This window comes from Indicator indicator, chromosome 41, assembly GCF_027791375.1.
Source record: "Indicator indicator isolate 239-I01 chromosome 41, UM_Iind_1.1, whole genome shotgun sequence".
In the NCBI taxonomy this organism is placed as follows: Eukaryota; Metazoa; Chordata; class Aves; order Piciformes; family Indicatoridae; genus Indicator; species Indicator indicator.
The window spans coordinates 916,464-943,129 of record NC_072050.1 but is presented as its reverse complement, the minus strand read 5'-3'; the positions used below and the strand labels follow the sequence as shown (position 1 = coordinate 943,129).

The 26,666-nt window shown below is 66.1% G+C and overlaps 1 protein-coding gene across 1 annotated transcript; it reads right to left on the bottom strand.

The window, feature by feature from the left end:
- Positions 1–25,310, bottom strand: HDAC7 (histone deacetylase 7). The gene is made up of 23 exons (XM_054397143.1): positions 25,161–25,310; positions 23,137–23,227; positions 21,354–21,465; positions 20,869–20,984; positions 20,619–20,741; positions 20,051–20,160; positions 18,891–19,089; positions 18,408–18,613; positions 16,315–16,512; positions 14,671–14,893; positions 13,760–13,893; positions 12,436–12,556; positions 12,221–12,270; positions 5,686–5,793; positions 4,927–4,982; positions 4,614–4,701; positions 3,311–3,430; positions 2,859–2,956; positions 2,280–2,398; positions 1,957–2,090; positions 1,774–1,858; positions 1,483–1,621; positions 1–758 (listed from the first exon to the last, which is right to left on the bottom strand). The coding sequence occupies exons 1-23, from the start codon at positions 25,308–25,310 to the stop codon at positions 713–715; spliced, it is 2,826 nt and encodes a 941-aa protein (XP_054253118.1). The 3' UTR covers positions 1–712.
- Between the last annotated feature and the right edge of the window lie 1,356 nt (positions 25,311–26,666).

The window sequence follows — 26,666 nt, the reverse complement described above, 5'->3', positions numbered from 1 at the left end:
CCCACAGCTGTCCACAGCCTGCTGGTGCAGGAGGAGCTCATCCCCCCCACGGCATTGCCACCACTCAGCTCCCACCCTGTGCCCAGCCAGAGGGCAAGGGGTGCCAGGAAGCCTTCAGAAGAAGGCAGAGAGCCTGGTGTGCTGCTTTGAGGCCCCAGGGGGCCTGGGTTGAGTCCTTAGGTGTCCTGGGTTGAGTCCTTAGGTGTCCTGGGTTGAGTCCTTAGGTGTTGTCCTGGGTTGTCCCCAACCCTGGGCACTGCCCCTGCCAGGTGATCCCCGAGGCAGCTTCTCAAAGTCATCACTGCCTGATGGAGAGGAGCTCTGAGGGTGGCTCTGCCCCACCTGCAGCAGGGCCTCAGGACCCATCCCAACCCTCACCCAAGGTCCCTGGAGAAGGGCAGGTCCTGCCTGGGAGGCCTCCCAGAGAGGGGGCTCCAGGTGCCAGGGGCTGGGCTCTGGCTCTGCAGGGCCAGGTGGTGCAGAGGGAGGTTGTGGTTTCTTCAGTGGTCCTGAGCTGGGCAACATCTTCCTGGTGGCTCCACGCTGGGAGAGCTGCAGAGGTGGCAGCCAAGGGTCCAGGCCACGTCAGGACTGTGGCTTGGGGAGTGGGAATGCCATGGGCAGTGGGAAGCCAGGAGTGGAGCCTGAGCACTGGGCTCAGGAGAGTGCAGCCATGGCCTGGGAGCAGGGGAGCAGAGCCCACCCCTGCTCATCACTGGTTCATGGCCTCCTCTTCCTCCATGGGCTCATCCCGGGGCCTGGAATGGGAGGAAGGAGGCACAGGAGGTGAGGAGGAGGCTTGGGAGGCAGCACAGAACCCTCTCAGCACCCAGAGGTCAGCTCCTGGAGCTGCCCAAGCTGCCAGCACTCCCCCGGGGGCCACAAGTCCTGCTGGAGATCAGAGAAGGTGGTGGGGACCCTGCTGAGAGGAGGAGACCTCCCCCCAGCCTCCCCTGAAGGGAGGAGGATTTGCTCTTGCTGTGATGTGCTGGGGCTGGGCTCAGCCCTGAAGCCACCCAGAAGCCAATCCAGGTCCTGTCCAGGTGGATGCAGGACCTCAGCCCAGCACCCACTGGGGCCAAATCTGCTGAGACTGAGGGGGGGAAGGGGGGGAGTGCCAGGATCAGAGCTCCTGGTGGAGAGCTTGGTTGTCCCCAGCACCTCAGGATGGCTTCAAAGCTGGCACTGTCCTGCCCTCCCAGGAGCTGGAACAGGCTGCCCAGGGAGGTGGCTGAGGTCCCACCCCTGGAGATACTCAAGGCTGAGGCTCAGCAGTGCTCTGAGCAGCCTGCTCTGGTTGAGGATGTCCAGGGGGGCTGCCCTGGATGCCCTTTGGAGCTCCCTTCCCACCCAAACCATTCCATGACCCTCCCAAGCTCACCTGGCTGCCAGCCACGACCCTTCCCTGCTGCCACCCCCAAGGCCTGGGGGTGAGGCAGAGGGAGAGGAGCAGGCAGCACCTCCTGGGGCTGCACCACTCACCTCTTCTCCACCAGCACAGCCACAGAGAGGGAGGCCAAGGCTGTGACAGTCTCCACCTCTTCTGCCTCGTGGTGCTGAGCCTCCAGGAAGGAGCAGCCCAGCTTGGGGGCGAAGCGCTGCAAGGCCACCCAGTACTTACCTGCAGGAGGAGACCGAGTCAGGAGGGCAGCAGGCTGGGCATCACCTTCCCATCAGGAGGATGATGATGGAGGGGGAGGAGGAAGGGGGAGAGGGCATCTTTCAGGCCCAAGAGGGAGGGGAAGGCTCCCTGCTGGCCCTTGGGACACTCACTCTGGACCTGCACCACTGCCTCCAAGGAGCGCACGGCGTTGGGGTTGGGTTTCTGCCTCAGGCTTTCCTCTGGGAGAGGCTCCAGCTGCCAGGCACCAGGGGAGAGGGTTAAGAGGAGGGAGCAGTGCCCAGGTTTGGGCTTTGCTCCCAGGATCAGGCTCCCAGGCTGGGCTCAGCCCTCACCTCGTCACCCAGCAGGGCTGAGACGCAAGCCTCGGAGGCGTCGCAGATGGCAGTCAGGTCGTGGCCACCTTCCAGGGCCAGCACAACAGCTCCCCCAGCCAGGCTCATCAGCTGCTTGGTCATGTAGCCAAAGCCTGCAGGAGAAGGCCAAGGAGAAGCTGCCCTCCCATTCCCTGCCCTCAGCCCCGCATGCTGAGCTGCTAAGGACCTCCCCAAAGGCCTTCCCCTTCTCTCCCGGCGAGCTGCCAGCCGTGGTGCCAAGGCTGGGTGGGCAGTGGGCACGACCCACCCCGAGGCTGCAGGGCTGGCTCCCACCTCCTTACATTTGGCAGAGACTCTGTAGCCACCCAGGGCTGGTGGGTGGCCATCAGCAGCATCAAAGCCAGCAGACACCAGCACCAGGTCGGGGCAGAACTCGTGGGCGATTGGCATCACCACGCTCCTGAGGGGGGAGAGAACAGAGCCCAGCTGGGGAGGGGCAGAGGCTGAGAGCCTGCAGAGGAGCAGCCCCAGAGGGGAGCTGAGCAATGCTCAGCAAGAGCTAAAGGAGCTGTGGGGAGGGGGCAAGAGGCTGGGGCTGGCATCTGCTGAGTGGTGCCCAGGGACAGGCCAAGGGGCACAAAGTAGAGGCCAGGAGGAGAAAGTTGTTTGGGGTGAAGCTGCTGGAGGCCTGGAGCAGGCTTCCCAGAGAGGTTGTGGAGTCTCCTGGTGTGGAGAGCTCCCAACCCCCCCTGGGCACTGTGCCCCTGGGCAAGCTGCTGGGGGTGCCCTGCTGGAGCAGGGTGGGGGTGGGCTGGGGGAGCTCCAGAGGTCCCTTCCAGCCCCTCCATGTTGGGATTCTGGGATGCTGTGGAGAGGGCTTCAGGGCTGGCTCAGCAGGGAGGGAACAGCAGGAAGGGTACCTGAAGGCTGCCAGGTACTCAGGGTCACCCATGGGGGGGTCCAGCCCTCCAGTCCAGGCTATGTTGATGTTAAATCCCTCACCAGGGCCAGCACCAACCTGTAAGAGACACAGGACAAGTGCTGAAGGTCTGGATGTGGCCTGGAAGGATCCTGGAGCAGTGCCAGGCTCTGGAGAAGCAGGGTGGGTGCCCTGGACCCCCCTGCCCTGTGCCCCAGCTGCCAGCTGGCTTGGCTGAAGAGCAGCAGAAGCTTGGGATGAAGCTTCAGCTCTGCAGCCAGGCTGGAGGGGAGCTGCAGGCAGGATCAGGGATGGATGGGAAACGAGGTCAGGGATGGATGGGAAATGAGGTCAGGGATGGATGGGAAATGAGGTCAGGAGGTGCTGGCACAAAGGCCCAGCAGAGCTCTGTCCCCCTGGGTGCCCTCCCTGTGCCCAGCAGAGCTGCTTTACCTCATCAGCAGCCCCACTGCCAGGGAAGAAGTTGCCATCGTCGTGGCGATGCAGAGAGATGTAGAGGACCTCAGGGTCCCTGTAGAAGATCTGCTGAGTCCCATTGCCATGGTGGACATCCTAGGAGGGCAGGGAGATGAGCACAAGGCTCAGCTCTGGTGTCCCAAGCCCCTCATGGAGCTAGAAGGACTTGGAGGAGCTGGAGCAGGGCCAGAGAAGGGGAAGGGTCTGGAGAGGAGGGCTGGGGAGGAGCAGCTGAGGGAGCTGGGGGGGGTTGAGGCTGGGGGAGAGGAGGCTGAGGGGAGACCTTCTGGCTCCCTGCACCTCCCTGAGGGGAGGCTGGAGCCAGGGGGGAACTGAGATCTCCTGTCCTAAGTGATGGGGCAAGAGGAGATGGCCTCAGGCTGCCCCAGGGCAGGCTCAGGTTGGCCTTGAGGAACAATCTCTGCCCTGAAAGGGTTCCTCAGGCACTGGCCCAGGCTGCCCAGGGGGGTGGTGGAGTCCCCATCCCTGGAGGTGTCCCAGGAAGCTGTGGCCATGGAGGGGTTGGGCTCCTGCTTGGACTCAGTGACCTCAGAGGACTCTTCCAAGGTTCCACTGACTCCCACCCTGCTCCAGGGCTGGCTGCCCCATCCCCAGAGCTCTGCTCTTGCTCCCCCAGTCCTGAGCTGCCAGGGAGCTCCCAGAGCCCCTCCCGAGGGAGGAGGTTTCCCTGCTCCAGCTGCCAGGCAGAGCTGGGAGGAGCTGCAGCCCTCTGCTGCCAGGGACAGCCTGGGCAGGGTGGGGACAGTCTGGGCAGGGGTGGGGACAGCCTGGGCAGGGGGGTGGGGACAGCCTGGGTGGGGGTGGGGACAGCCTGGGCAGGGGTGGGGACAGCCTGGGCAGGGTGGGGACAGCCTGGCAGGGGTGGGACAGCCTGGTGGGGTGGGACAGCCTGGGTGGGGTGGGGACAGCCTGGGCAGGGGGGTGGGGACAGCCTGGGTGGGGGTGGGGACAGACTGGGCAGGGGGTGGGGGACAGCCTGGGTGGGGGTGGGGACAGGCTGGGCAGGGTGGGGACAGGCTGGGCACGGGTGGGGACAGGCTGGGTGGGGGCGGGGACAGTCTGGGCAGGGTGGGGACTGGCCAGGGTGGGGGTGGGGAAGGCCGGGGCAGGGTGGGGACAGGAGGGGACAACAAGGGGGTTCTGGGACAGGGGGTGGGGGGGGGGGGACAGTCTGGGGGGCGGGGGGTGGGGGGGGGAAATACGTCTGGGCGGGGGTGGGGACAGCCTGGGCAGGGGGGTGGGGACAGAAGGGACTCACCCAGTCCACGATGAGGATCTTGCTGAGCTTCCCCTTCTGCTGCAGCTGCCTGGCAGCGATGGCCACAGAGTTGAAGAAGCAGAAGCCCCTGCAAGAGCCAACTGGGGCTGGTGAAGCCCCCCCGGGACCCTCCCTGAGCTCCCTCCCCCTCCTGCCTCCCCGGAGTGGCCTCTCCCTCCCCCCTCCCCCTCAGCCTGCACCGGGAGGGGCTCACACTGGGAGTGACTCTGAGCCAAGAAACTGGGGGGGAGGGGCTGGGGGCTCCCCATTTGCCAGCCCAAGGCTCCCCCCCCAGCTGCAGGAGGGTCCTCACATGGCAGTGGAAGGGTCTGCATGGTGCCCAGGAGGTCTCACCACAGCGAAGCCATTCTGGGGGCACAACAGGAAGGGGAAGTGACCAAAACTGCTCCCCCCCGGCATCCCCTCCCCCACATCAGCCCTCCTCCCTGGCATCCCCTCCCCCCCCAGCATCCCCTCCCCCCCCACATCATCCCCTCCCCCCCGGCATCTCCTCCCCCACCACATCACCCCCTCCCCCCACAGCATCCCTTCCCCCACCACATCATCCCCTCCCCCCACAGCATCCCCTCCCCCACATCACCCCCTCCCCCCAGCATCCCCTCCCCCCACAGCATCCCCTCCCCCACATCACCCCCTCCCCACCAGCATCCCTTCCCCCCCGGCATCCCCTCCCCCACTGCATCCCCTCCCCCACTGCCTGGTCTTGTCCTGCTGCAGGGTGCTGGCTGGTGCCACTCCATAGCCCCCCTCTTGCCAGCCCATGTGGTGATGGCAGCTGTGCCACCTTCAATGGCAGCTCTGGCACCTCCATGGCAGCTGTGCCACCTTGAAGGCAGCTCTGGCACTCCCATGGCAGCTGTGCCACCCCCATGGCAGCTGTGCCACCTTGGAGGGCAGCTGTGCCACCTTGGAGGGCAGCTGTGGCACTTTGCTGGCAGCTGTGCCACCTTCATGGCAGCTCTTGGCACCTTCATGGCAACTGTGCCACCTTGAAGGCAGCTGATGCACCTTGCTGGCAGCTGTGGCACCATGCCAGGCAGCCTCTCCCTACCTTCAGCTCCCTGGTGGCCACCTTGAATGCCAGCTCGGTGACGCTGCCAGCGGCCCAGCGGGCAGCGTTGGAGGAGTGCAGCTCGTTCCAGATGGTGTCACTGTCCACCTGCCAGCCACAGCACAGCCCTCAGGGGGGCACCAGCCACCAGTGGGCAAGATCCAAGTCCCCTCTGAGTCGTCCCCACCCCCTCCCCAGGCTCTCTGCTGGGGGCTGGGGGCTGTGCAGGGCAGGAGGGTTGGGGCTGAGCAGAGCTGGACCAGGCTGAAGGCATCTGGGCAAGCTCCCTGCACTGCTGGCACTGCCCCTGCCCTGCTGGCACTGCCCCTGCACTGCTGGCACTGCCCCTGCACTGCTGGCACAGCCTCTGCACTGCTGGCACTGCCCCTGCACTGCTGGCACAGCCTCTGCACTGCTGGCACTGCCCATGTCCTGCTGGCACTGCCCATACCCTGCTGGCACAGCCTCTGCACTGCTGGCACTGCCCCTGCCCTGCTGGCACTGCCCCTGCACTGCTGGCACAGCCTCTGCACTGCTGGCACTGCCCCTGCCCTGCTGGCACTGCCCCTGCACTGCTGGCACTGCCCCTGCACTGCTGGCACTGCCCATGTCCTGCTGGCACAGCCTCTGCACTGCTGGCACTGCCCCTGCCCTGCTGGCACTGCCCATACCCTGCTGGCACAGCCTCTGCACTGCTGGCACTGCCCCTGCCCTGCTGGCACTGCCCCTGCACTGCTGGCACAGCCTCTGCACTGCTGGCACAGCCTCTGCACTGCTGGCACTGCCCCTGCCCTGCTGGCACTGCCCCTGCCCTGCTGGCACAGCCTCTGCACTGCTGGCACAGCCTCTGCACTGCTGGCACTGCCCCTGCCCTGCTGGCACAGCCCTGCACTGCTGGCACTGCCCCTGCACTGCTGGCACTGCCCCTGCACTGCTGGCACAGCCTCTGCACTGCTGGCACTGCCCCTGCCCTGCTGGCACTGCCCATACCCTGCTGGCACAGCCTCTGCACTGCTGGCACTGCCCTGCCCTGCTGGCACTGCCCCTGCACTGCTGGCACTGCCCATGTCCTGCTGGCACAGCCTCTGCACTGCTGGCACTGCCCCTGCACTGCTGGCACTGCCCCTGCCCTGCTGGCACAGCCTCTGCACTGCTGGCACTGCCCCTGCACTGCTGGCACTGCCCCTGCCCTGCTGGCACAGCCTCTGCACTGCTGGCACTGCCCCTGCACTGCTGGCACTGCCCATGCCTGCTGGCACAGCCTCTGCCCTGCTGGCACTGCCCCTGCCCTGCTGGCACTGCCCATACCCTGCTGGCACAGCCTCTGCACTGCTGGCACTGCCCCTGCCCTGCTGGCACTGCCCTGCACTGCTGGCACTGCCCATGTCCTGCTGGCACAGCCCCTGCACTGCTGGCACAGCCCTGCCCTGCTGGCACTGCCCATGTCCTGCTGGCACAGCCCCTGTACTGCTGGCACAGCCCTGCCCTGCTGGCACTGCCCATGTCCTGCTGGCACAGCCCCTGTACTGCTGGCACAGCCCTGCACTGCTGGCACAGCCCTGCACTGCTGGCACAGCCCTGCACTGCTGGCACTGCCCCTGTACTGCTGGCACAGCCTCTGCACTGCTGGCACTGCCCATGTCCTGCTGGCACAGCCCTGCACTGCTGGCACAGCCTCTGCACTGCTGGCACTGCCCCTGCACTGCTGGCACTGCCCCTGCACTGCTGGCACAGCCTCTGCACTGCTGGCACTGCCCCTGCCCTGCTGGCACAGCCCTGCACTGCTGGCACTGCCCCTGCCCTGCTGGCACTGCCCATGTCCTGCTGGCACAGCCTCTGCACTGCTGGCACTGCCCTGTACTGCTGGCACTGCCCCTGTACTGCTGGCACAGCCTCTGCACTGCTGGCACAGCCCTGCACTGCTGGCACTGCCCCTGTCCTGCTGGCACTGCCCTGCACTGCTGGCACAGCCTCTGCACTGCTGGCACTGCCCTGTACTGCTGGCACTGCCCCTGTACTGCTGGCACTGCCCTGCACTGCTGGCACTGCCCTGACTGCTGGCACTGCCCCTGTCCTGCTGGCACTGCCCTGTACTGCTGGCACTGCCCCTGTACTGCTGGCACTGCCCTGCACTGCTGGCACTGCCCTGTACTGCTGGCACTGCCCCTGTACTGCTGGCACTGCCCTGACTGCTGGCACTGCCCCTGTACTGCTGGCACAGCCTCTGCACTGCTGGCACAGCCCTGCACTGCTGGCACTGCCCCTGTCCTGCTGGCACTGCCCTGCACTGCTGGCACAGCCTCTGCACTGCTGGCACTGCCCTGTACTGCTGGCACTGCCCCTGTACTGCTGGCACTGCCCTGCACTGCTGGCACTGCCCCTGCCCTGCTGGCACTGCCCCTGCACTGCTGGCACTGCCCCTGCCCTGCTGGCACAGCCTCTGCACTGCTGGCACTGCCCCTGCACTGCTGGCACAGCCTCTGCACTGCTGGCACTGCCCATGTCCTGCTGGCACTGCCCATACCTGCTGGCACAGCCTCTGCACTGCTGGCACTGCCCCTGCCCTGCTGGCACTGCCCCTGCACTGCTGGCACAGCCTCTGCACTGCTGGCACTGCCCCTGCCCTGCTGGCACTGCCCCTGCACTGCTGGCACTGCCCCTGCACTGCTGGCACTGCCCATGTCCTGCTGGCACAGCCTCTGCACTGCTGGCACTGCCCCTGCCCTGCTGGCACTGCCCATACCCTGCTGGCACAGCCTCTGCACTGCTGGCACTGCCCTGCCTGCTGGCACTGCCCCTGCACTGCTGGCACAGCCTCTGCACTGCTGGCACAGCCTCTGCACTGCTGGCACTGCCCCTGCCCTGCTGGCACTGCCCCTGCCCTGCTGGCACAGCCCTGCACTGCTGGCACAGCCTCTGCACTGCTGGCACTGCCCCTGCCCTGCTGGCACAGCCCTGCACTGCTGGCACTGCCCCTGCACTGCTGGCACTGCCCCTGCACTGCTGGCACAGCCTCTGCACTGCTGGCACTGCCCCTGCCCTGCTGGCACTGCCCATACCCTGCTGGCACAGCCTCTGCACTGCTGGCACTGCCCCTGCCCTGCTGGCACTGCCCCTGCACTGCTGGCACTGCCCATGTCCTGCTGGCACAGCCTCTGCACTGCTGGCACTGCCCCTGCACTGCTGGCACTGCCCCTGCCCTGCTGGCACAGCCTCTGCACTGCTGGCACTGCCCCTGCACTGCTGGCACTGCCCATGTCCTGCTGGCACAGCCTCTGCCCTGCTGGCACTGCCCCTGCCCTGCTGGCACTGCCCATACCCTGCTGGCACAGCCTCTGCACTGCTGGCACTGCCCCTGCCCTGCTGGCACTGCCCTGCACTGCTGGCACTGCCCATGTCCTGCTGGCACAGCCCCTGCACTGCTGGCACAGCCCTGCCCTGCTGGCACTGCCCATGTCCTGCTGGCACAGCCCCTGTACTGCTGGCACAGCCCTGCCCTGCTGGCACTGCCCATGTCCTGCTGGCACAGCCCCTGTACTGCTGGCACAGCCCTGCACTGCTGGCACAGCCCTGCACTGCTGGCACAGCCCTGCACTGCTGGCACTGCCCCTGTACTGCTGGCACAGCCTCTGCACTGCTGGCACTGCCCATGTCCTGCTGGCACAGCCCTGCACTGCTGGCACAGCCTCTGCACTGCTGGCACTGCCCCTGCACTGCTGGCACTGCCCCTGCACTGCTGGCACAGCCTCTGCACTGCTGGCACTGCCCCTGCCCTGCTGGCACAGCCCTGCACTGCTGGCACTGCCCCTGCCCTGCTGGCACTGCCCATGTCCTGCTGGCACAGCCTCTGCACTGCTGGCACTGCCCTGTACTGCTGGCACTGCCCCTGTACTGCTGGCACAGCCTCTGCACTGCTGGCACAGCCCTGCACTGCTGGCACTGCCCCTGTCCTGCTGGCACTGCCCTGCACTGCTGGCACAGCCTCTGCACTGCTGGCACTGCCCTGTACTGCTGGCACTGCCCCTGTACTGCTGGCACTGCCCTGCACTGCTGGCACTGCCCCTGTACTGCTGGCACTGCCCCTGTCCTGCTGGCACTGCCCTGTACTGCTGGCACTGCCCCTGTACTGCTGGCACTGCCCTGCACTGCTGGCACTGCCCCTGTACTGCTGGCACTGCCCCTGTACTGCTGGCACTGCCCTGTACTGCTGGCACTGCCCCTGTACTGCTGGCACAGCCTCTGCACTGCTGGCACAGCCCTGCACTGCTGGCACTGCCCCTGTCCTGCTGGCACTGCCCTGCACTGCTGGCACAGCCTCTGCACTGCTGGCACTGCCCTGTACTGCTGGCACTGCCCCTGTACTGCTGGCACTGCCCTGCACTGCTGGCACTGCCCCTGCCCTGCTGGCACTGCCCCTGTCCTGCTGGCACTGCCCTGCACTGCTGGCACAGCCTCTGCCCTGCTGGCACTGCCCCTGTCCTGCTGGCACTGCCCCTGCCCTGCTGGCACTGCCCCTATCCTGCTGGCACTGCCCATGCACTGCTGGCACTGCCCATGTCCTGCTGGCACAGCCTCTGCACTGCTGGCACAGCCTCTGCACTGCTGGCACTGCCCCTGCCCTGCTGGCACTGCCCCTGCACTGCTGGCACAGCCTCTGCACTGCTGGCACTGCCCTGTACTGCTGGCACTGCCCCTGCCCTGCTGGCACAGCCCTGCCCTGCTGGCACTGCCCCTGCACTGCTGGCACTGCCCCTGCACTGCTGGCACTGCCCATGTCCTGCTGGCACAGCCTCTGCACTGCTGGCACTGCCCCTGCCCTGCTGGCACTGCCCATGTCCTGCTGGCACAGCCTCTGCACTGCTGGCACTGCCCCTGCACTGCTGGCACTGCCCTGCACTGCTGGCACTGCCCCTGTACTGCTGGCACAGCCCTGCACTGCTGGCACTGCCCCTGCACTGCTGGCACTGCCCTGTACTGCTGGCACAGCCCTGCACTGCTGGCACAGCCTCTGCACTGCTGGCACTGCCCCTGCACTGCTGGCACAGCCCTGCACTGCTGGCACAGCCTCTGCACTGCTGGCACTGCCCCTGCCCTGCTGGCACAGCCCTGCCCTGCTGGCACTGCCCCTGCCCTGCTGGCACTGCCCATGTCCTGCTGGCACAGCCTCTGCACTGCTGGCACTGCCCCTGCACTGCTGGCACTGCCCTGCACTGCTGGCACTGCCCATGTCCGGCTGGCACAGCCTCTGCACTGCTGGCACTGCCCCTGCCCTGCTGGCACTGCCCATGTCCTGCTGGCACAGCCTCTGCACTGCTGGCACTGCCCATGTCCTGCTGGCACAGCCTCTGCACTGCTGGCACTGCCCCTGCACTGCTGGCACTGCCCTGCACTGCTGGCACTGCCCCTGTACTGCTGGCACAGCCCTGCACTGCTGGCACAGCCTCTGCACTGCTGGCACTGCCCCTGCACTGCTGGCACAGCCCTGCACTGCTGGCACAGCCTCTGCACTGCTGGCACTGCCCCTGTCCTGCTGGGACTGCGCATGTCCTGCTGGCACTGCCCCTGCCCTGCTGGCACAGCCCTGCCCTGCTGGCACTGCCCCTGCACTGCTGGCACTGCCCCTGCACTGCTGGCACAGCCTCTGCACTGCTGGCACAGCCCCTGCACTGCTGGCACTGCCCCTGTCCTGCTGGCACAGCCCCTGCACTGCTGGCACTGCCCCTGCCCTGCTGGCACTGCCCTGCCCTGCTGGCACTGCCCCCAGCCCAGCACTGAGCTCTGGGGGGGCTTTACCTTGGGTCTAAGCAAGCGACCAGGAGCACATCAGAGCTGCAGGATTCAAACCTCTTCTGCCCAGTGCCAGCTGGGCACCTCAAAGGCCTCCCCCTCTGCCCTCCAGCTCCCCCCACACCCCTGCCTTTGGGGGGCACAGGCCAGAGGGGGAGCAGGAAGGGAGGCAGAGCAAGGGGGAAGGAGGCTGAGCAGAGCTGGTGCCCAGCAGCTGGAGGGGGGAGGCAAGGAGAGGAGGAGAGCCAGAAGAGGCAGCAGGAAGGCATGGATGGAGTGAGAGCCCTCCTGAAAGAGAGAGAGAGGACAGGGAGAGGGAGGGGGAGAGAGAGGAAGAGGAGGATGCTGTGAGTGGAGAGAACCCAGGCTGGGGCCAAGCTGGGAGAGGCCAGGAGGGGCCGGAGGGAGGTGCTGGAGCTGCTGTCCCCCAGGCCTTGTGGCTGTCCCCCCCCAGCTGGCTCTGAGAGGCCTCTGGTGGCTCAGCCCCTGCAGTCAGGATGCCCTCTGGAGGGTGGGCACACAGCAGGCACCAGGGGAAGCTCTGCCACCATGCCCTCTCACCCCCAGCTGGGGCTGTGCCCACCCAGAGGCTGCCCACCCTTGGCAGCCCAAAGGCTCTGGGGGGTCCCTGTCAGCTCCAGCCCAGGAGGAGACCCTGGGGGGGGGGGGGGGGGGGGGGGGGGAGGGGGGACAGAAGGAAGGAACAAACCCACCCCAAAGGGACCCCCAGGAGAAGCCAACCACTCACCCCCACCCCGCCACAGGGCAGCATGACAAACATCCTCTGTGCCAGGATCCCTGCGGGGACAGAGGGCACAGCCTCAGAGCCGGGCAAGGCTGGCACCCAAGGGGGCACCAGCAGCCTCCCAGCCTCCAGAGCAGCTGCTGGGGAGGTGCCCATGGCTGAGGGTGCTCCAGGTGGGCAGTGCCAGGCCCGGGCAGCGCTGTGGCTCTGTGCCCAACCTGCCAGCTTGCCGTTGTCCAGCTTGAGGCGGTTGAGGGGGTTGGTGCCATAGAGGAAGACGTGGCGCTCGGTGTGGGCACTCTGCAGCTCCTCCAGGGTGGCCTTGCGCCCCCTCAGGCACTGGCACAGACAGAGGCAGGCAGCTGGGACACAGGGGGGTGGAGGTGGCACCGTCCTGCTGCCCCCTCTGCAGCCACAGCTCTGTGGCACAGCCGCTCAGAGCCCTGCTGGCTCGCCCTGGGGTGGCACCTGGGCACCACCCTGAGCAGAGAGCAGCAGCACCCAGGGGGCACCAGCAGTGCCCCAGGGCACCACCAAGCCCTGGCCCTCAGCACCACAGCTCCAGGGCTCTGAAACCCCTCCAGGCATGGAGACTCCACCACCCCCCTGGGCAGCCTGGGCCAGGCCTGGCCAAGCCTCCAGGGGCAGAGATTGTTCCTCAAGGCCAACCTGGACCTGCCCTGGGGCAGCCTGAGGCTGTTTGCCCTTGCCCTGGCCCTTGGCACAGGAGCCCAACCCCCCCCTGGCTCCAGCCTCCTCTCCCCCAGCCTCAACCCCCCCAGCTGCCCCTCCCCAGCCCTCTTCTCCAGACCCTTCCCCAGCTCCCCTGCCCTCCCCCAGCCCTGCTCCAACCCCTCCAAGTCCTTCTTGGAGCCCAAGCCTGCCCCCAGCAGCCCCCAGCCCAGGCTGAGGACAATCCCAGGCCTGGTTCTGCAGTGGGCAGGGGGGGGGAGGAGGCTTCCTGAGGCTCCCCAGGGGCAGGAGGTGCGGGGTGGGGGCGGGGATAGGGGTGGGAGTTGGGGTTGGAAGGAGGGTGGGGGGGAGGGGGAGGGTGGGGATGCGGGTGGGGATGAGGGTGGGGGTGAAGGTGGGGGCTGAGGTAGGGGTGGGGCTGGGGGTGGAGGTGGGGGTGAGGGTGGGGGTGGAGGTGACGGTTGGGGAGGGGCTGGGGATGAGGGTGGGGCTGGGGGTGGAGCTGGGGTGAGGGTGGGAGTGGGGCTGGGGGTAGGTGTGAGGGTGGGGGTGGGGTGGGGGCTGGGGTGGGGGGGGTGGAGGTGGGGCTGGGGTGGGGGTGGGGTTGGGGGTGGGTGTGAGGGTGGGGGTGGGGTTGGGGCTGGGGTGGGGGTGGGGGTGGGGATGGGGTGGGGGTGGGGCTGGGCTGGAGGTGGGGCTGGGGGCAGGGCTGGGCTAGAGGTGGAGCTGGGGGTGTGGGCGGGGCTGGGGATTATGGTGAGGGTGGGGGTGTGGGCGGGGCTGGGGCGGGGCTAGGGTGAGGGTGTGGGCGGGGCGGGGGGCGGGGCCGGGGGCTCCCTGCAGCCTGACCTCGCAGCGGCTGCGGAGGCCTCGCTCCTGCAGCCGGGACCAGACGCTCTGGATCCTGCCGGCGTGCTCGGGGTGGTTGCTGTTGTCCCCACAGCAGCATTGGTGCTTGAGCATCACTGAGTCATAAACCAGCCCTGCAGGAGAGAGCTGCTGGCACCAGCCTGCGTCTGGGGTGGGCACCTTGGCACTGCTGACCCCCACCCCCCAGGGCAGCTCCTGTCCAGGGCTCCTAAGTGCCCCAGAACTGCCTGGGTGGACTGGGGCACCTCAGGGCATGGCAGCTGGGTTGGGGCACCCCAGAGCATGGCAGCTGGGTTGGGGCACCTCAGAGCATGGCAGCTGGGTTGGGGCACCCCAGGGCATGGCAGCTGGGTTGGGGCACCCTCAGAGCATGGCAGCTGGGTTGGGGCACCCCAGAGCATGGCAGCTGGGTTGGGGCACCTCAGGGCATGGCAGCTGGGTTGGGGCACCCCAGGGCATGGCAGCTGGGTTGGGGCACCTCAGGGCATGGCAGCTGGGTTGGGGCACCCCAGGGCATGGCAGCTGGGTTGGGGCACCTCAGAGCATGGCAGCTGGGTTGGGGCACCCCAGGGCATGGCAGCTGGGTTGGGGCACCCCAGAGCATGGCAGCCTCTGCCCTAAGCTGCTTGAAGCAAACTCTGCCTCAGAGGCTTTCAGGGAGGTCTGACCCTTGCCAGCTGGGGCAGGCTGGCAGCCAAAGGGCCAGGTGGGCAAAGCCCTGCTTGGCAAAGCCACCTCAGATAAGAAGAGGCCCTTCAGGGCTTGCTCTGCTCTTCTGGCAGCACTGCCAAGCGCCTTTCAGGCTGGCACTGCCCCTCTGGGCGCTGCCACCTCCCTGCCAGCTCTGGTGCTCCGCCCTCCAGCGGTGCCAGCTGCCTGGGGGGGCATACCTGTTGTGAAGTGAGGCTTGGCTGCCTGCTCCTGCAGGGAGAGTGGCTTGGAGGCTGAGTCCTGGGCAGGAAGGGAGATGGTGGCAGTGGCAGGAGATGACTGTGCCCTGGAGAGGGGCCTGTGCCCAGCCTGCAGGCTGGGGGGCACCATGGGGGAGTCAGCCAAGGGCTGGGGCTTGAGGAGCTGCTGCTGCACTCGCTGGTAGGAGTCCCACAGGTAGGCCTGGGGGAGAGAGGAGTTGGGGAGAGGGCAGCAGGAGGAGATGGGGAGAGGGCAGGAGAGAGGAGTTGGGGAGAGGGCAGCAGGAGGAGGAGATGGGGAGAGGGCAGCAGGAGAGAGGAGTTGGGGAGAGGGCAGCAGGAGGAGATGGGGAGAGGGCAGCAGGAGGAGGAGATGGGGAGAGGGCAGCAGGAGAGAGGAGTTGGGGAGAGGGCAGCAGGAGGAGGAGATGGGGAGAGGGCAGCAGGAGAGAGGAGTGGGGAGAGGGCAGCAGGAGAGAGGAGATGGGGAGAGGGCAGCAGGAGGAGATGGGGAGAGGGGCAGGAGAGAGGAGTTGGGGAGAGGGCAGCAGGAGGAGATGGGGAGAGGGCAGCAGGAGAGAGGAGATGGGGAGAGGGCAGCAGGAGAGAGGAGTTGGGGAGAGGGCAGCAGGAGGAGATGGGGAGAGGGCAGCAGGAGAGAGCAGATGGGGAGAGGGCAGCAGGAGGAGATGGGGAGAGGGCACCAGGAGAGAGGAGTTGGGGAGAGGGCAGCAGGAGAGAGGAGTTGGGGAGAGGGCACCAGGAGAGAGGAGATGGGGAGAGGGCACCAGGAGAGAGGTGCCAGGCTGCTGAGCAGAGCTGCACCCAGCCCTGAGCTCTACCTCCTCCCAGGGGCTCAGCTCCACTTGGCAGCAGCTGAGGACCATCAGGCAGCAACTGCTGCTCTCTGCTGGCTCAGCCCTGAAGTGCTGGTGACAGGATCCAGCAGGATGGGAGCAGGATCCAGCAGGATCCAGCAGGCTGGGAACAGGATCCAGCAGGATCCAGAAGGCTGGGATCAGAATTCAGCACTCTGGGGGCAGGATCCATCAGGATCCAGCAGGCTGGGAGCAGGATCCAGCAGGCTGGGAGCAGAATTCAGCACTCTGGGAGCAGGATCCAGCAGGATCCAGCAGGCTGGGAGCAGGATCCAGCACTCTGGGAGCAGGATCCAGCAGGATGGGAGCAGGATCCAGCCCTGCCTGCAGCTCTCATCCCTGCCCCAGCAAGCTCAAGGCAGGTCCAGACTTGGTGCCTGTGTCCTTCCCCACCCCAAACCTCTCCTCCTGCCCCTTTCTGACCTGGATCTGAAGCTCCCCAAGGCCCCAGGCTGCCCCCAGCCTGGCAGGCTCTGGGCAGAGCCACCAAGGGCATGGACAAAAGATTGGCTCCAAACTTGAGGGCAGAGACCTCTGCACTCTGCCCACTCAAGGCTCAAGGGCAGCAGCTCCACATCTCCTCCAGCCCTCTCCCCTTCTGTCCTGAAGCCTCCAAACCACCCTGAGGCCTCCACACAGCTTGGGACAACCAAATCCCTGCCCCAGGAGCTCCCTGTGCCCAGCCAAGAGCTGGCAGCAGCCCAGGGGCTCTCTCTCCTCGCCCCGCCGGCCCCTGGCTACCTACCTGCTGCAGGACAAGTTCCTCCTGAGGCTGCATCACCTTCTGCATCCTCTCTGGCTCCTTCAGGCTGCTCCCCAGGCGTGTGGGCTCCAGATGTGTGCCAGCTGGGTCGGTGCTGTCAGCCCTGGGCTCGGGGAGGCTGCCCTCAGCCTCCATGTCCTCGGAGGAAGGAATCTGCCGCAGCCGCGGCTTGGCCATGCGCTGCGGCCGGAGGGGGCACAGTGAGGGCAGGGCAGGGGCCAGGGCACAGCCCAAGGAGGTCACAGGGGGTTGGCAGCTCAACAGGGGGGCCAAGGAAGCTGAGCAGATGCCCTCAGCTCACTGGTATATGAGGCTGGGCATGGCAGCACCTCCTGGGCCAGGCTCAGCACCCCTCTGGCCCCAGGCAGTGCTTCCAGGTTGGGGGCAGGGAAGCTGCTCAGGAGAGAAAGGCCTGGGGGGGGTTGAGCAGCAGGGGCTGAGGATGGGGCACTGGTGGCCACCAGCAGTGGTGTGGGGCAGGGACTGGCCCCTGGACTTGGCCACAGCCCAGGCACTGGGGGCAGCTTTGGGGCCTTCACTCCAAGGGCACTGAGGGGCTGCAAGGTGTCCACAGAAGGGCAATGAAGCTGGGGAAGGGTCTGGAGAACTTCTGAGGAGCAGCTGAGGAGCTGCAGGGGTTGAGGCTGGAGAAGAGGAAGCTGAGGGGAGACCTTCTGGCTCTCTGCAAGTCCCTGAGAGGAGGCTGGAGCCCAGTTGGGCTCTTGTGCCAAGGGACAAGGGACAGGACAAGAGGAGGTGGCCCCAAGGTGCCCCAGGGCAGGGTCAGGTTTGACATCAGAAGAAACTTCCTCACTGGAAGGGATCTCAAAGCCTGGCCCAGGATGCCCAGGGAGGTGGCTGAGTCCTCAGCCCTGGAGGGGCTTCAAAGAGGCAGAGCTGTGGTGCTGAGGGCCAGGGCTCAGCCCCAGCCTGGGCAGAGCTGGAGAAGGGTTGGGGCTGGATGCTCTGAGAAGTTTTGTCCAACCCAAACCACTCAATGGCTCCAGGACTCTGCCTGGCACTGCCTGCCCTGCACCTTGCACCTTCCAGCTCCTCTCCCTCTCCTCCTTGCACCTTCCAGCTCCTCTCCCTCTCCTCCTTGCACCTTCCAGCTCCTCTCCCTCTCCTCCTTACACCTTCCAGCTCCTCTCTCCCTCTCCTCCTTACACCTTCCAGCTCCTCTCCCTCTCCTCCTTACACCTTCCAGCTCCTCTCCCTCTCCTCCTTACACCTTCCAGCTCCTCTCCCTCTCCTCCTTACACCTTCCAGCTCCCTCTCCCTCTCCTCCTTACACCTTCCAGCTCCTCTCCCTCTCCTCCTTACACCTTCCAGCTCCTCTCCCTCTCCTCCTTACACCTTCCAGCTCCTCTCCCTCTCCTCCTTGCACCTTCCAGCTCCTCTCTCCCTCTCCTCCTTACACCTTCCAGCTCCTCTCCCTCTCCTCCTTGCACCTTCCAGCTCCTCTCCCTCTCCTCCTTACACCTTCCAGCTCCTCTCCCTCTCCTCCTTACACCTTCCAGCTCCTCTCCCTCTCCTCCTTACACCTTCCAGCTCCTCTCCCTCTCCTCCTTACACCTTCCAGCTCCTCTCTCCCTCTCCTCCTTCACCTTCCAGCTCCTCTCCCTCTCCTCCTTACACCTTCCAGCTCCTCTCTCCCTCTCCTCCTTACACCTTCCAGCTCCTCTCCCTCTCCTCCTTGCACCTTCCAGCTCCTCTCCCTCTCCTCCTTTCACCTTCCAGCTCCTCTCCCTCTCCTCCTTGCACCTTCCAGCTCCTCTCCCTCTCCTCCTTTCACCTTCCAGCTCCTCTCTCCCTCTCCTCCTTACACCTTCCAGCTCCTCTCCCTCTCCTCCTTGCACCTTCCAGCTCCTCTCCCTCTCCTCCTTACACCTTCCAGCTCCTCTCTCCCTCTCCTCCTTGCACCTTCCAGCTCCTCTCCCTCTCCTCCTTACACCTTCCAGCTCCTCTCTCCCTCTCCTCCTTACACCTTCCAGCTCCTCTCTCCCTCTCCTCCTTGCACCTCCTCCCCCCTGTCTCTGCCCCTCCCTGGCACCTCCCTGCCCACCCTGGCTCACCTTGCCCAGCTGTGTCTGCTGCTTGAGCCTCTCCAGGAACTGGCTGTGGTGCTGCTGGTAGACCAAGTGCTGCTGGATGGCTTTGGGGTTCTGGGGCAGGGGCTCGGAGCGGGTCCTGCCCAGCGGCTTGTGGTGTGCTGGCAGCGGCAGACGCTCTGCCACCAGCGAGGGGGCAAAGGACAAGGGCACAGCTCCCAGCCCTGGCACTGCAAGGCAGAGCAAGAGGCGAGAGGTGCCAAGAGGTTCAGGCTGGACAGCAGAAGAAACTTCTTCACCGGAAAGGTTCTTCAGAGCCCAGCCCAGGCTGCCCAGGGAGGTGTTTGGATGCCCACCCGAGGCCGGGGGGTGGGGGTTTGGCACCAGGCTTGGCACAGTTCAATACTGCCCTGGACTGGATGACCTCAAAGAGCTTTTTCCCCCCCCCCCCCTCCCAAAAGGCTTCTGTGGGCAGGCTGAGTGCCTGGCAGCCAGCTTGGCACCTACCTGCCACCAGGGGAGCGTGGGTGACGGAGGGCTCGAGGATGATGAGGGGCTGCAGCCGGGGGGACAAAGGGCTGCCAGCCTCACGCTGCTCCAAGCCAGCTGGGATGAAGAGTGGGGAGGGAGTGGCCCCCAGCACAGGCCCGTTCAGCACGGGCACCCTGTGTGCCAGGCTGGCCAGGGGGCGCCGCTCTGCCTCTGCCTGCAGGGGGGAGGAGGAGGAGGAGGAGGAGGGTTGGCTCCAGGGCCCAGCAGGCTGTGGCACCTCCTGACTGCTGAGCCCAGCACATGCCTGGCACTGCCCTAGGAGCCCCAGGCCTGAAGAGAAAGGCCTCCCCTGCCCCCCAGGAGCCTGCTCTGCCCAGCTCTGCAGCTGCCTCCCCTGCTGCTACTGGCAGGTGGTGATGCCAGTGTGAAGGCTGGCAGGGAGAATGTGCCCTGCAGGGAGCAATCCTGCATCACCAGGTGCTGGGCCAGGGGGGTCTGTACCGAGCACAGCCCAGCAGTGTCCTGCTCTGGCACTGCCACAGCTTGGCATGGGCAGCAGAAGAGGCTGGCAGAGCACCAGCTGTCTGGGGGGAACACCTGGGGCTAGGGCAAAGGGCACTGGGGGGCCAGGGGGTGGCACTGGGGAGCCAGAGGGGTGGCACTGGGGACTGGCACTGGTAAGCCATGAGGATTGCACTAGGGAGCCATGATGCTGGCACTGGGGAGCCAGAGGGTGGCACTAGGGAGACATGGGGCTGGCACTGGGGAGCGAGAGGGTGGCACCGGGGAGCAATGAGGATGGCACTGGGGAGCCATGAGGATGCCACTGGGGAGCGAGAGGGTGGCACTGGGGAGCCATGAGGATGGCACTGGGGAGCCATGAGGATGCCACTGGGGAGCCAGAGGGTGGCACTGGGGAGCGAGAGGGTGGCACTGGGGAGCCAGAGGCTGGCACTGGCACTAGGAGTCAGGAAGTTCAGCCTGTGAAGGGCAGGAGCAGCAGTGGGCCAGGCAGGAGGTGCCAATGAGTGGGCAGAGCAGGACTGAGGGCAGCTCCTGGGCAGGGAGGGGTCCAGGGCTGGGGTCCCTGGGTGGGGGTCAGCTACCTTCAGCCGAGCTGAGGCGGGGAGGGGCAGGGGAGGGCAGCCCCAGGCCCCCAGGGCTGTGGCACTCACCTCGAGTGCCAGGCTGGCGGCGGCAGGGAGGGCTCCGTGCTCGGCCGGGAGGCTGTCGTTGGGAGAGCTGCAGCCAGACACGGGGGTGCTGCTGCTGCTGGGGGAGGAGTCTGGGCAGAGAGCAACAGGAAAGGTGCTGAGGGGGCACCAGCACCCCGAGAAGAGCTGCCCCAGCCCTTCAGAGCCTTCTCTTCCTCTACCAGCTGCCCGCTGCCCTCCCGGAGCCTCGCGTCCCCCTGGCACAGCAGGCATGGAGCTGCCCCTGCCAGCCCTGCCCCCACAGCCCGGGGAGGACTCCTGAGCAGCTCAAGGCCTGGGACCCTTCCAGGCCTGCAGGTCCATCCTGGGCCCAAGGAGCAGCAGGGCAGAGCTGCAGGGAGATCCTTTCCTGCCTCATCTGCTCCTGCCCCACAGCAGAGAGCCTCCTGCCCTGGGGAGCCCCCGAGACACAGCCCCACAGGCAAGAAGATGTGGTGCAGGATGCTGGGCAGATCCCAGCTGCCCCAGCCTGGTCCCAGGGGCTCCCCACAAGGCCCTGGAGGTGACAGGGGGCAGGGGGAGCCCTCACCAATGGCCTCAGGTGGCCTTCTCTTCAGCGAGGGGGGGGCACTCTCCTTGCGGGTCAGGGGATTCTTGCGGCGGTCAAGGCACTTCCTGGGCTTGCAGCGCACCTTCAGGTTGGGCTCAGAGGCTGGCAGGACACAGGGGGGGGTTAGTCCTGGTCCCACTCCCACTGGGGAGGCAGCTGTGGGGCCAGGCCACCCTTCTCTGCAGGGCAGCTGACTGGGAGGGAGATGGTTTCAGCCCCAGGGTCTCACCTGTCTTCCGCAGGGGGAAATGCTCTGGGGGGTCAAGAGAGGTGCTGGGGACAGGGGGCAGGAAGGTGCTGAGCACAGGAGGGGAAGGGCCCTCAGGATCCAGAGGTTCCAGAGACCTAAGGGCAGAAGCAGGCAGCTTGTTAAGAGACCTCTCCCAGCTGGCAGGCAGCTGGCAGGCAGGCTCCAGCCTCCCACAGCAGGGTGGCACACAGGGCACTGCCTCTCCTGGCTGGGTGCTGCCCTGGCCAGTGCCACAACCACCTGGAGGAGGCATCCAGCTGCTGACCTTTGCCTCCTCTTGGCACAAGGATAGAAGCCTGGCAGTGTTCTGGGGGCTCAGCAGTGAGCCAAGCCAGCAAAGTCCAGGAGAGCTGTGTGGGAGCTTCCCCTGCCTCCTGCACCTCCCACAGGACCACCTCAGCAAGGCCTTGCCCATGCCAAGCTGGCACCTCTGGTGGTCCTGCCCAGCTGTGCTGTTGCTGTACCTGTAGGGCATGGCTGAAGGGTTGGGGTTGCTGGTCCTCTCCAGGGCTGCCTGCTGCTTCTTCAGGATGACCTCTGCCAGCTTCTGCTTCACCACTGTGCTGGCCACAGCACCTGCAGGAAGACCACCCAGGGCTGGGAGCCTGCAGAGAGCCCCTCCAGGGACCCCTGACCACACCAGCAGGGCCCCAGGCTGCCTCAGAGACCTCCTCCAAGCACAGAGACCCTGAGAAAATACCCCCTGAGGTGGAGTCCTCAGGTCCAGACTGGCACAGGGAGAGCTCAGAAGGGGCAGCTGGAGTTTCCCAGGTGGTGAGGGAAGCATCCCTGTGCCACCCTCAGCTCTGCCAAGCCTGCTGTGCCCCACTGGGCATGAGGAGCATGGCTGGGGAGAGGCAGAGCAGCAGCAGAGGACCTGAGCCAGGGAGAGCAGGCACCAGCTGGCACCAAGCACTGCAGGGCCTGGGCAGCTGCAGCAGAACCTCCCTGGGGGTGGGGAACCCTCCTGAAGCCTCTCCAGGGGGCCCTGGGGAGCTCCTTGAGCCTGTGCTGATGAAAGCTCTGAAGATCCTGGAGATGCTGAGGGGCCTGTGAGGAGCAGAGGCTGAGAGCCCTGGGGCTGAGAGCCTGCAGAGGAGCAGCCCCAGAGGGGAGCTGAGCAATGCTCAGCAAGAGCTGAAGGAGCTGTGGGGAGGGGGCAAGAGGCTGGGGCCAGGCTCTGCTCAGTGGCACCCAGGGCCAGGCCAAGGGGCACAAAGTGGAGCCCAGGAGGAGAAAGTTGTTTGGGGTGAGGCTGCTGAGCCCTGGAGCTGCCCAGAGAGGTTGTGGAGTCTCCTGGTGTGGAGAGCTCCCAACCCCCCCTGGGCACTGTGCCCCTGGGCAAGCTGCTGGGGGTGCCCTGCTGGAGCAGGGGGGGATGGGCTGGGGGAGCTCCAGAGGTCTCTTCCAGCCCCTCCATGCTGGAGGGAAGAGCTCAGAGGAGCTGCCTGCAGCCACTGGCAGCAGATGGCGCAGGGAGACCACAGCTGGAGGGAGGTCTCCAAACCTCTCCTGTTCAGCACCGAAGGACCTCCCCTGGCCCCTCCCCCACCGCCCAGCCTGGGGCTGGCAACTTCAAGAGCCCCCCGAGCTCTGCCTGCCCCCCTGAGCTCTGAGCTCTGCCTTCCCCCCTGAGCTCTGCCTTCCCCTCTGAGCTCTGCTTTCCCCCCTGAGCTCTGCCTTCCCCTCTGAGCTCTGCCTGCCCCCCTGAGCTCTGCCTTCCCCTCTGAGCTCTGCCTTCCCCCCTGAGCTCTGCCTTCCCCCCTGAGCTCTGAGCTCTGCCTTCCCCTCTGAGCTCTGCCTTCCCCCCTGAGCTCTGCCTTTCCCCCCGAGCTCTGCCTGCCCCCCTGAGCTCTGAGCTCTGCCTTCCCCCCTGAGCTCTGCCTTCCCCCTGAGCTCTGAGCTCTGCCTTTCCCCCTGAGCTCTGCCTTCCCCTCTGAGCTCTGCCTTCCCCCCTGAGCTCTGAGCTCTGCCTTTCCCCCTGAGCTCTGCCTTCCCCCCTGAGCTCTGAGCTCTGCCTTTCCCCCTGAGCTCTGCCTTCCCCCCTGAGCTCTGTGCTCTACCTTTCCCCCTGAGCTCTGCCTTCCCCTCTGAGCTCTGAGCTCTGCCTTCCCCCCTGAGCTCTGAGCTCTGCCTTCCCCCCTGAGCTCAGCCTTCCTCCCTGAGCTCAGCCTTCCTCCCTGAGCTCAGCCTTCCTCCCTGAGCTCTGCCTACCCCCCTGAGCTCTGCCTTCCCCTCTGCTCTTACTTCTCTTGCTCTTGTCCTTGTTGAGGATCTGTCTCAGCTCCTGCTCCTGCTGCCCAGCCTCAGCTTCACGGTGTGGGGATTCCATGGTCACCTGCAAGAGGAAAGGGACATCACCACCAGGAGCCTTCAGCCTCCCCCAGCACAGCCCAAACTCACTCCCTGCCCAGCTCTCAGCCTGTCCAGGCCACTCTGGCTAGCCCAGCCCAGCCCAGCTGCATTTGCCTGGTGGGTTTGTACCCATGTGGAGGAGCCTGGAAGCAGAGGGGGTGCAGGGCAGGGGGTGCAGGGCAGGGGGTGGTGCTCTGGGTGCCAGCAGTTTCAGTGAGGACTCCTGAAGGGAGCCAGCTGTGCCCCAGGACAGAGCAGAGCTGTGCCCCATGGCAGAGCTGAGCCCCAGAGCTGAGCTGTGCCCCAGGACAGAGCAGAGCTGTGCCCCATGGCAGAGCTGAGCCCCAGAGCTGAGCCCCAGAGCTGAGCTGTGCCCCAGAGCTGAGCTGTGCCCCAGAGCAGAGCTGTGCCCCAGGGCAGAGCTGTGCCCCAGCGCTGAGCTGAGCCCCAGAGCTGAGCTGTGCCCCAGAGCTGAGCTGAGCCCCAGAGCTGAGCTGAGCTCCAGAGCTGAGCTGTGCCCCAGAGCTGAGCTGTGCCCCAGAGCTGAGCTGAGCCCCAGAGCTGAGCTGAGCCCCAGAGCTGAGCTGTGCCCCAGAGCTGAGCTGAGCCCCAGAGCTGAGCTGTGCCCCAGGGCTGAGCTGTGCCCCAGAGCTGAGCTGTGCCCCAGAGCTGAGCTGAGCCCCAGAGCTGAGCTGTGCCCCAGGGCAGAGCTGAGCCCCAGAGCTGAGCTGTGCCCCAGAGCTGAGCTGAGCCCCAGAGCTGAGCTGTGCCCCAGGGCTGAGCTGTGCCCCAGAGCTGAGCTGTGCCCCAGAGCTGAGCTGAGCCCCAGAGCTGAGCTGAGCCCCAGAGCTGAGCTGTGCCCCAGAGCTGAGCTGAGCCCCAGAGCTGAGCTGTGCCCCAGGGCAGAGCTGAGCCCCAGAGCTGAGCTGTGCCCCAGAGCTGAGCTGAGCCCCAGAGCTGAGCTGAGCCCCAGGGCTGAGCTGTGCCCCAGAGCTGAGCTGTGCCCCAGGGCAGAGCTGAGCCCCAGAGCTGAGCTGAGCCCCAGAGCTGAGCTGAGCTCCAGAGCTGAGCTGTGCCCCAGAGCTGAGCTGTGCCCCAGAGCTGAGCTGAGCCCCAGAGCTGAGCTGAGCCCCAGAGCTGAGCTGTGCCCCAGAGCTGAGCTGAGCCCCAGAGCTGAGCTGAGCTCCAGAGCTGAGCTGTGCCCCAGAGCTGAGCTGTGCCCCAGAGCTGAGCTGAGCCCCAGAGCTGAGCTGAGCTCCAGAGCTGAGCTGTGCCCCAGAGCTGAGCTGTGCCCCAGAGCTGAGCTGAGCTCCAGAGCTGAGCTGTGCCCCAGAGCTGAGCTGAGCCCGAGCTGAGCTGTGCCCCAGGGCAGAGCTGAGCCCCAGAGCTGAGCTGAGCCCCAGAGCTGAGCTGTGCCCCAGAGCTGAGCTGAGCCCCAGAGCTGAGCTGTGCCCCAGAGCTGAGCTGTGCCCCAGGGCAGAGCCTGCAAAGCCAGTGGCAGCTCACAGACAGCAGGCATCCTGTGCAGCCTTGCTGGCTCCCTCCTCCAGCACATGGGACGTGGTTGACAGCATTTCCCTGCTTCCCACAGCCCAGGAGGCCTCCCTCCTCCCCCCAGCCTTGGCAGGATGGAGACCTGGCCTGAAAATAAGACAGGAACCTCCCCCCCTGCCTCCCCGAGCTGTCTCCTTGCGTCAGAGCTCTCCTGCCTGCCTCAAGAGCTCCACAGCCTCTCCAAACTCAGGGAAAAGAAAGGAATCCACCTGGGAAAGGTTATTTTGGGGCTTGGGATTTCCAGCTTCTAATCCCTGCCAGAGATGGGAGCTGAGCCAAAGCCAGGCCTGAGCCAGGGGCACTGCTTGGCAGGGGGGGGAGTGAAAGCTTGTTCCAAGTGGCAGCCCCGGGGGTGCCCCTACCCTGACGTGCTGGTGGGTGAGCTGCTCCACTTGCTGCTGGTGCAGGCTGGCCAGGAAGAGTTGGTGCTGCAGCTGCTGGGTGTGCTTGAGGGCCAGCAGGGTGGTGTCTGTGCCAGGCTTCACCAGGCGCTGCCCGATCCGCAGGTCCATGGGGACGGCCTGGGGCCCCCGTGGGGAGGTGCAGGGGGGGCTCACAGCAGCTGTGGAGACACCAAGAGGGGACACAGCTCAGTCCCTGTCCCCCCCACTGCCCACCTCAGACCTCTCAGGTTGGGGAAGCAGCAGGGTGGAGCTCTGGGGAGGTTCCTGCACCCCAAGGGCTGGGAAGGGTTCACAGCACAACCTCCTGCGGCAAAACCGTCCTGGGGGAGAGCCTTGGAGGGTCTCCAAGGGGCTGCAGGCAGCTCTCCCTGAGACCACAGCTGAGAATTGCTTTGCCAGCTTCAGAGGGTGCCACCCCGGTGCCCAGCCTGCCCCTGCTCCTGGGGGCATCGCCCCCAGCAGTCCTCCTGGCACAGGGTCACAGCCCCAGGGCCTGTGCCCTGCAGCCACTCAGCTCTGTGAGCTCTGCTTGGCTGATCCTGCTCCTGCCAGGGCACAGCAGCTCACCCCCAGCTGCCACACACAGGAGACAAACCTGCAGCAGGGCCCACCCAGCCCTGCAGACAGCTGCATGGCTGCATGGCTGCAGCGAGCTGCTCCCAACAATGCAGCAGGGAGCAGGCAGGGAGGGGCTGGGTGAGGACAAGAGCAAGGGAAGGACTCACAGACAAGCCCTGTGGTGTCCCTCCTGCAGCTCCACTGCAGCACTGGGGAACCATGGACTGGGTTGGAAAGGATCTTGGAGACCATGGAACCATTTGGGTTGGAAGAGACCTTCCAGCCCATGGAGCTCAGCACTGCCCCAGGGCACCCCCAAGCCCTCCAGGGCTCTGAAAGTCCTCTCCAGGTGTGGAGACTCCACCACTGCCCTGGGCAGCCCGGGCCAGGCCTGGACAAGCTTTTGGGGGAAGGAATTGTTCAGTTCAACCTCTTGCCATGAGCAGGGTCACCTTCCACCAAACCACCTTGCTCCCAGCCCCATCCAGCCTGGCTCTGCTCACTTCCAGGGATGGGACACAATCCATAACCCCTCCAGACAACCTGCCCCAGTGCCTCACCACCCTCTGAGCTGGCAACAGGCAAGAAGGGGCAGGAAATGCAGCATGGAAAGACCAAACCATGGCCCTCAGCACCACATCTCCAGGGCTTTGAAACCCTTCTCCAGGTATGGGGACTCCACCACTGCCCTGGGCAGCCTGGGCCAGGCCTGGACAACCCTTCTGGGGGCAGGGAATCCAGCCTGGGAAGCTGCTGGAAGGGGAATGCTCAGCAGCTGCAGGCTCCTTCACACATCCCCATCACCAGCATGGCCGTGGCCAGGGGGCAAAAAGGCCTTGAGAAGGTCTTGGGGGCAACCAGAGGTGAAGGAAGGGCTACTACAGACACCTCTGTGGATGGAGGGGG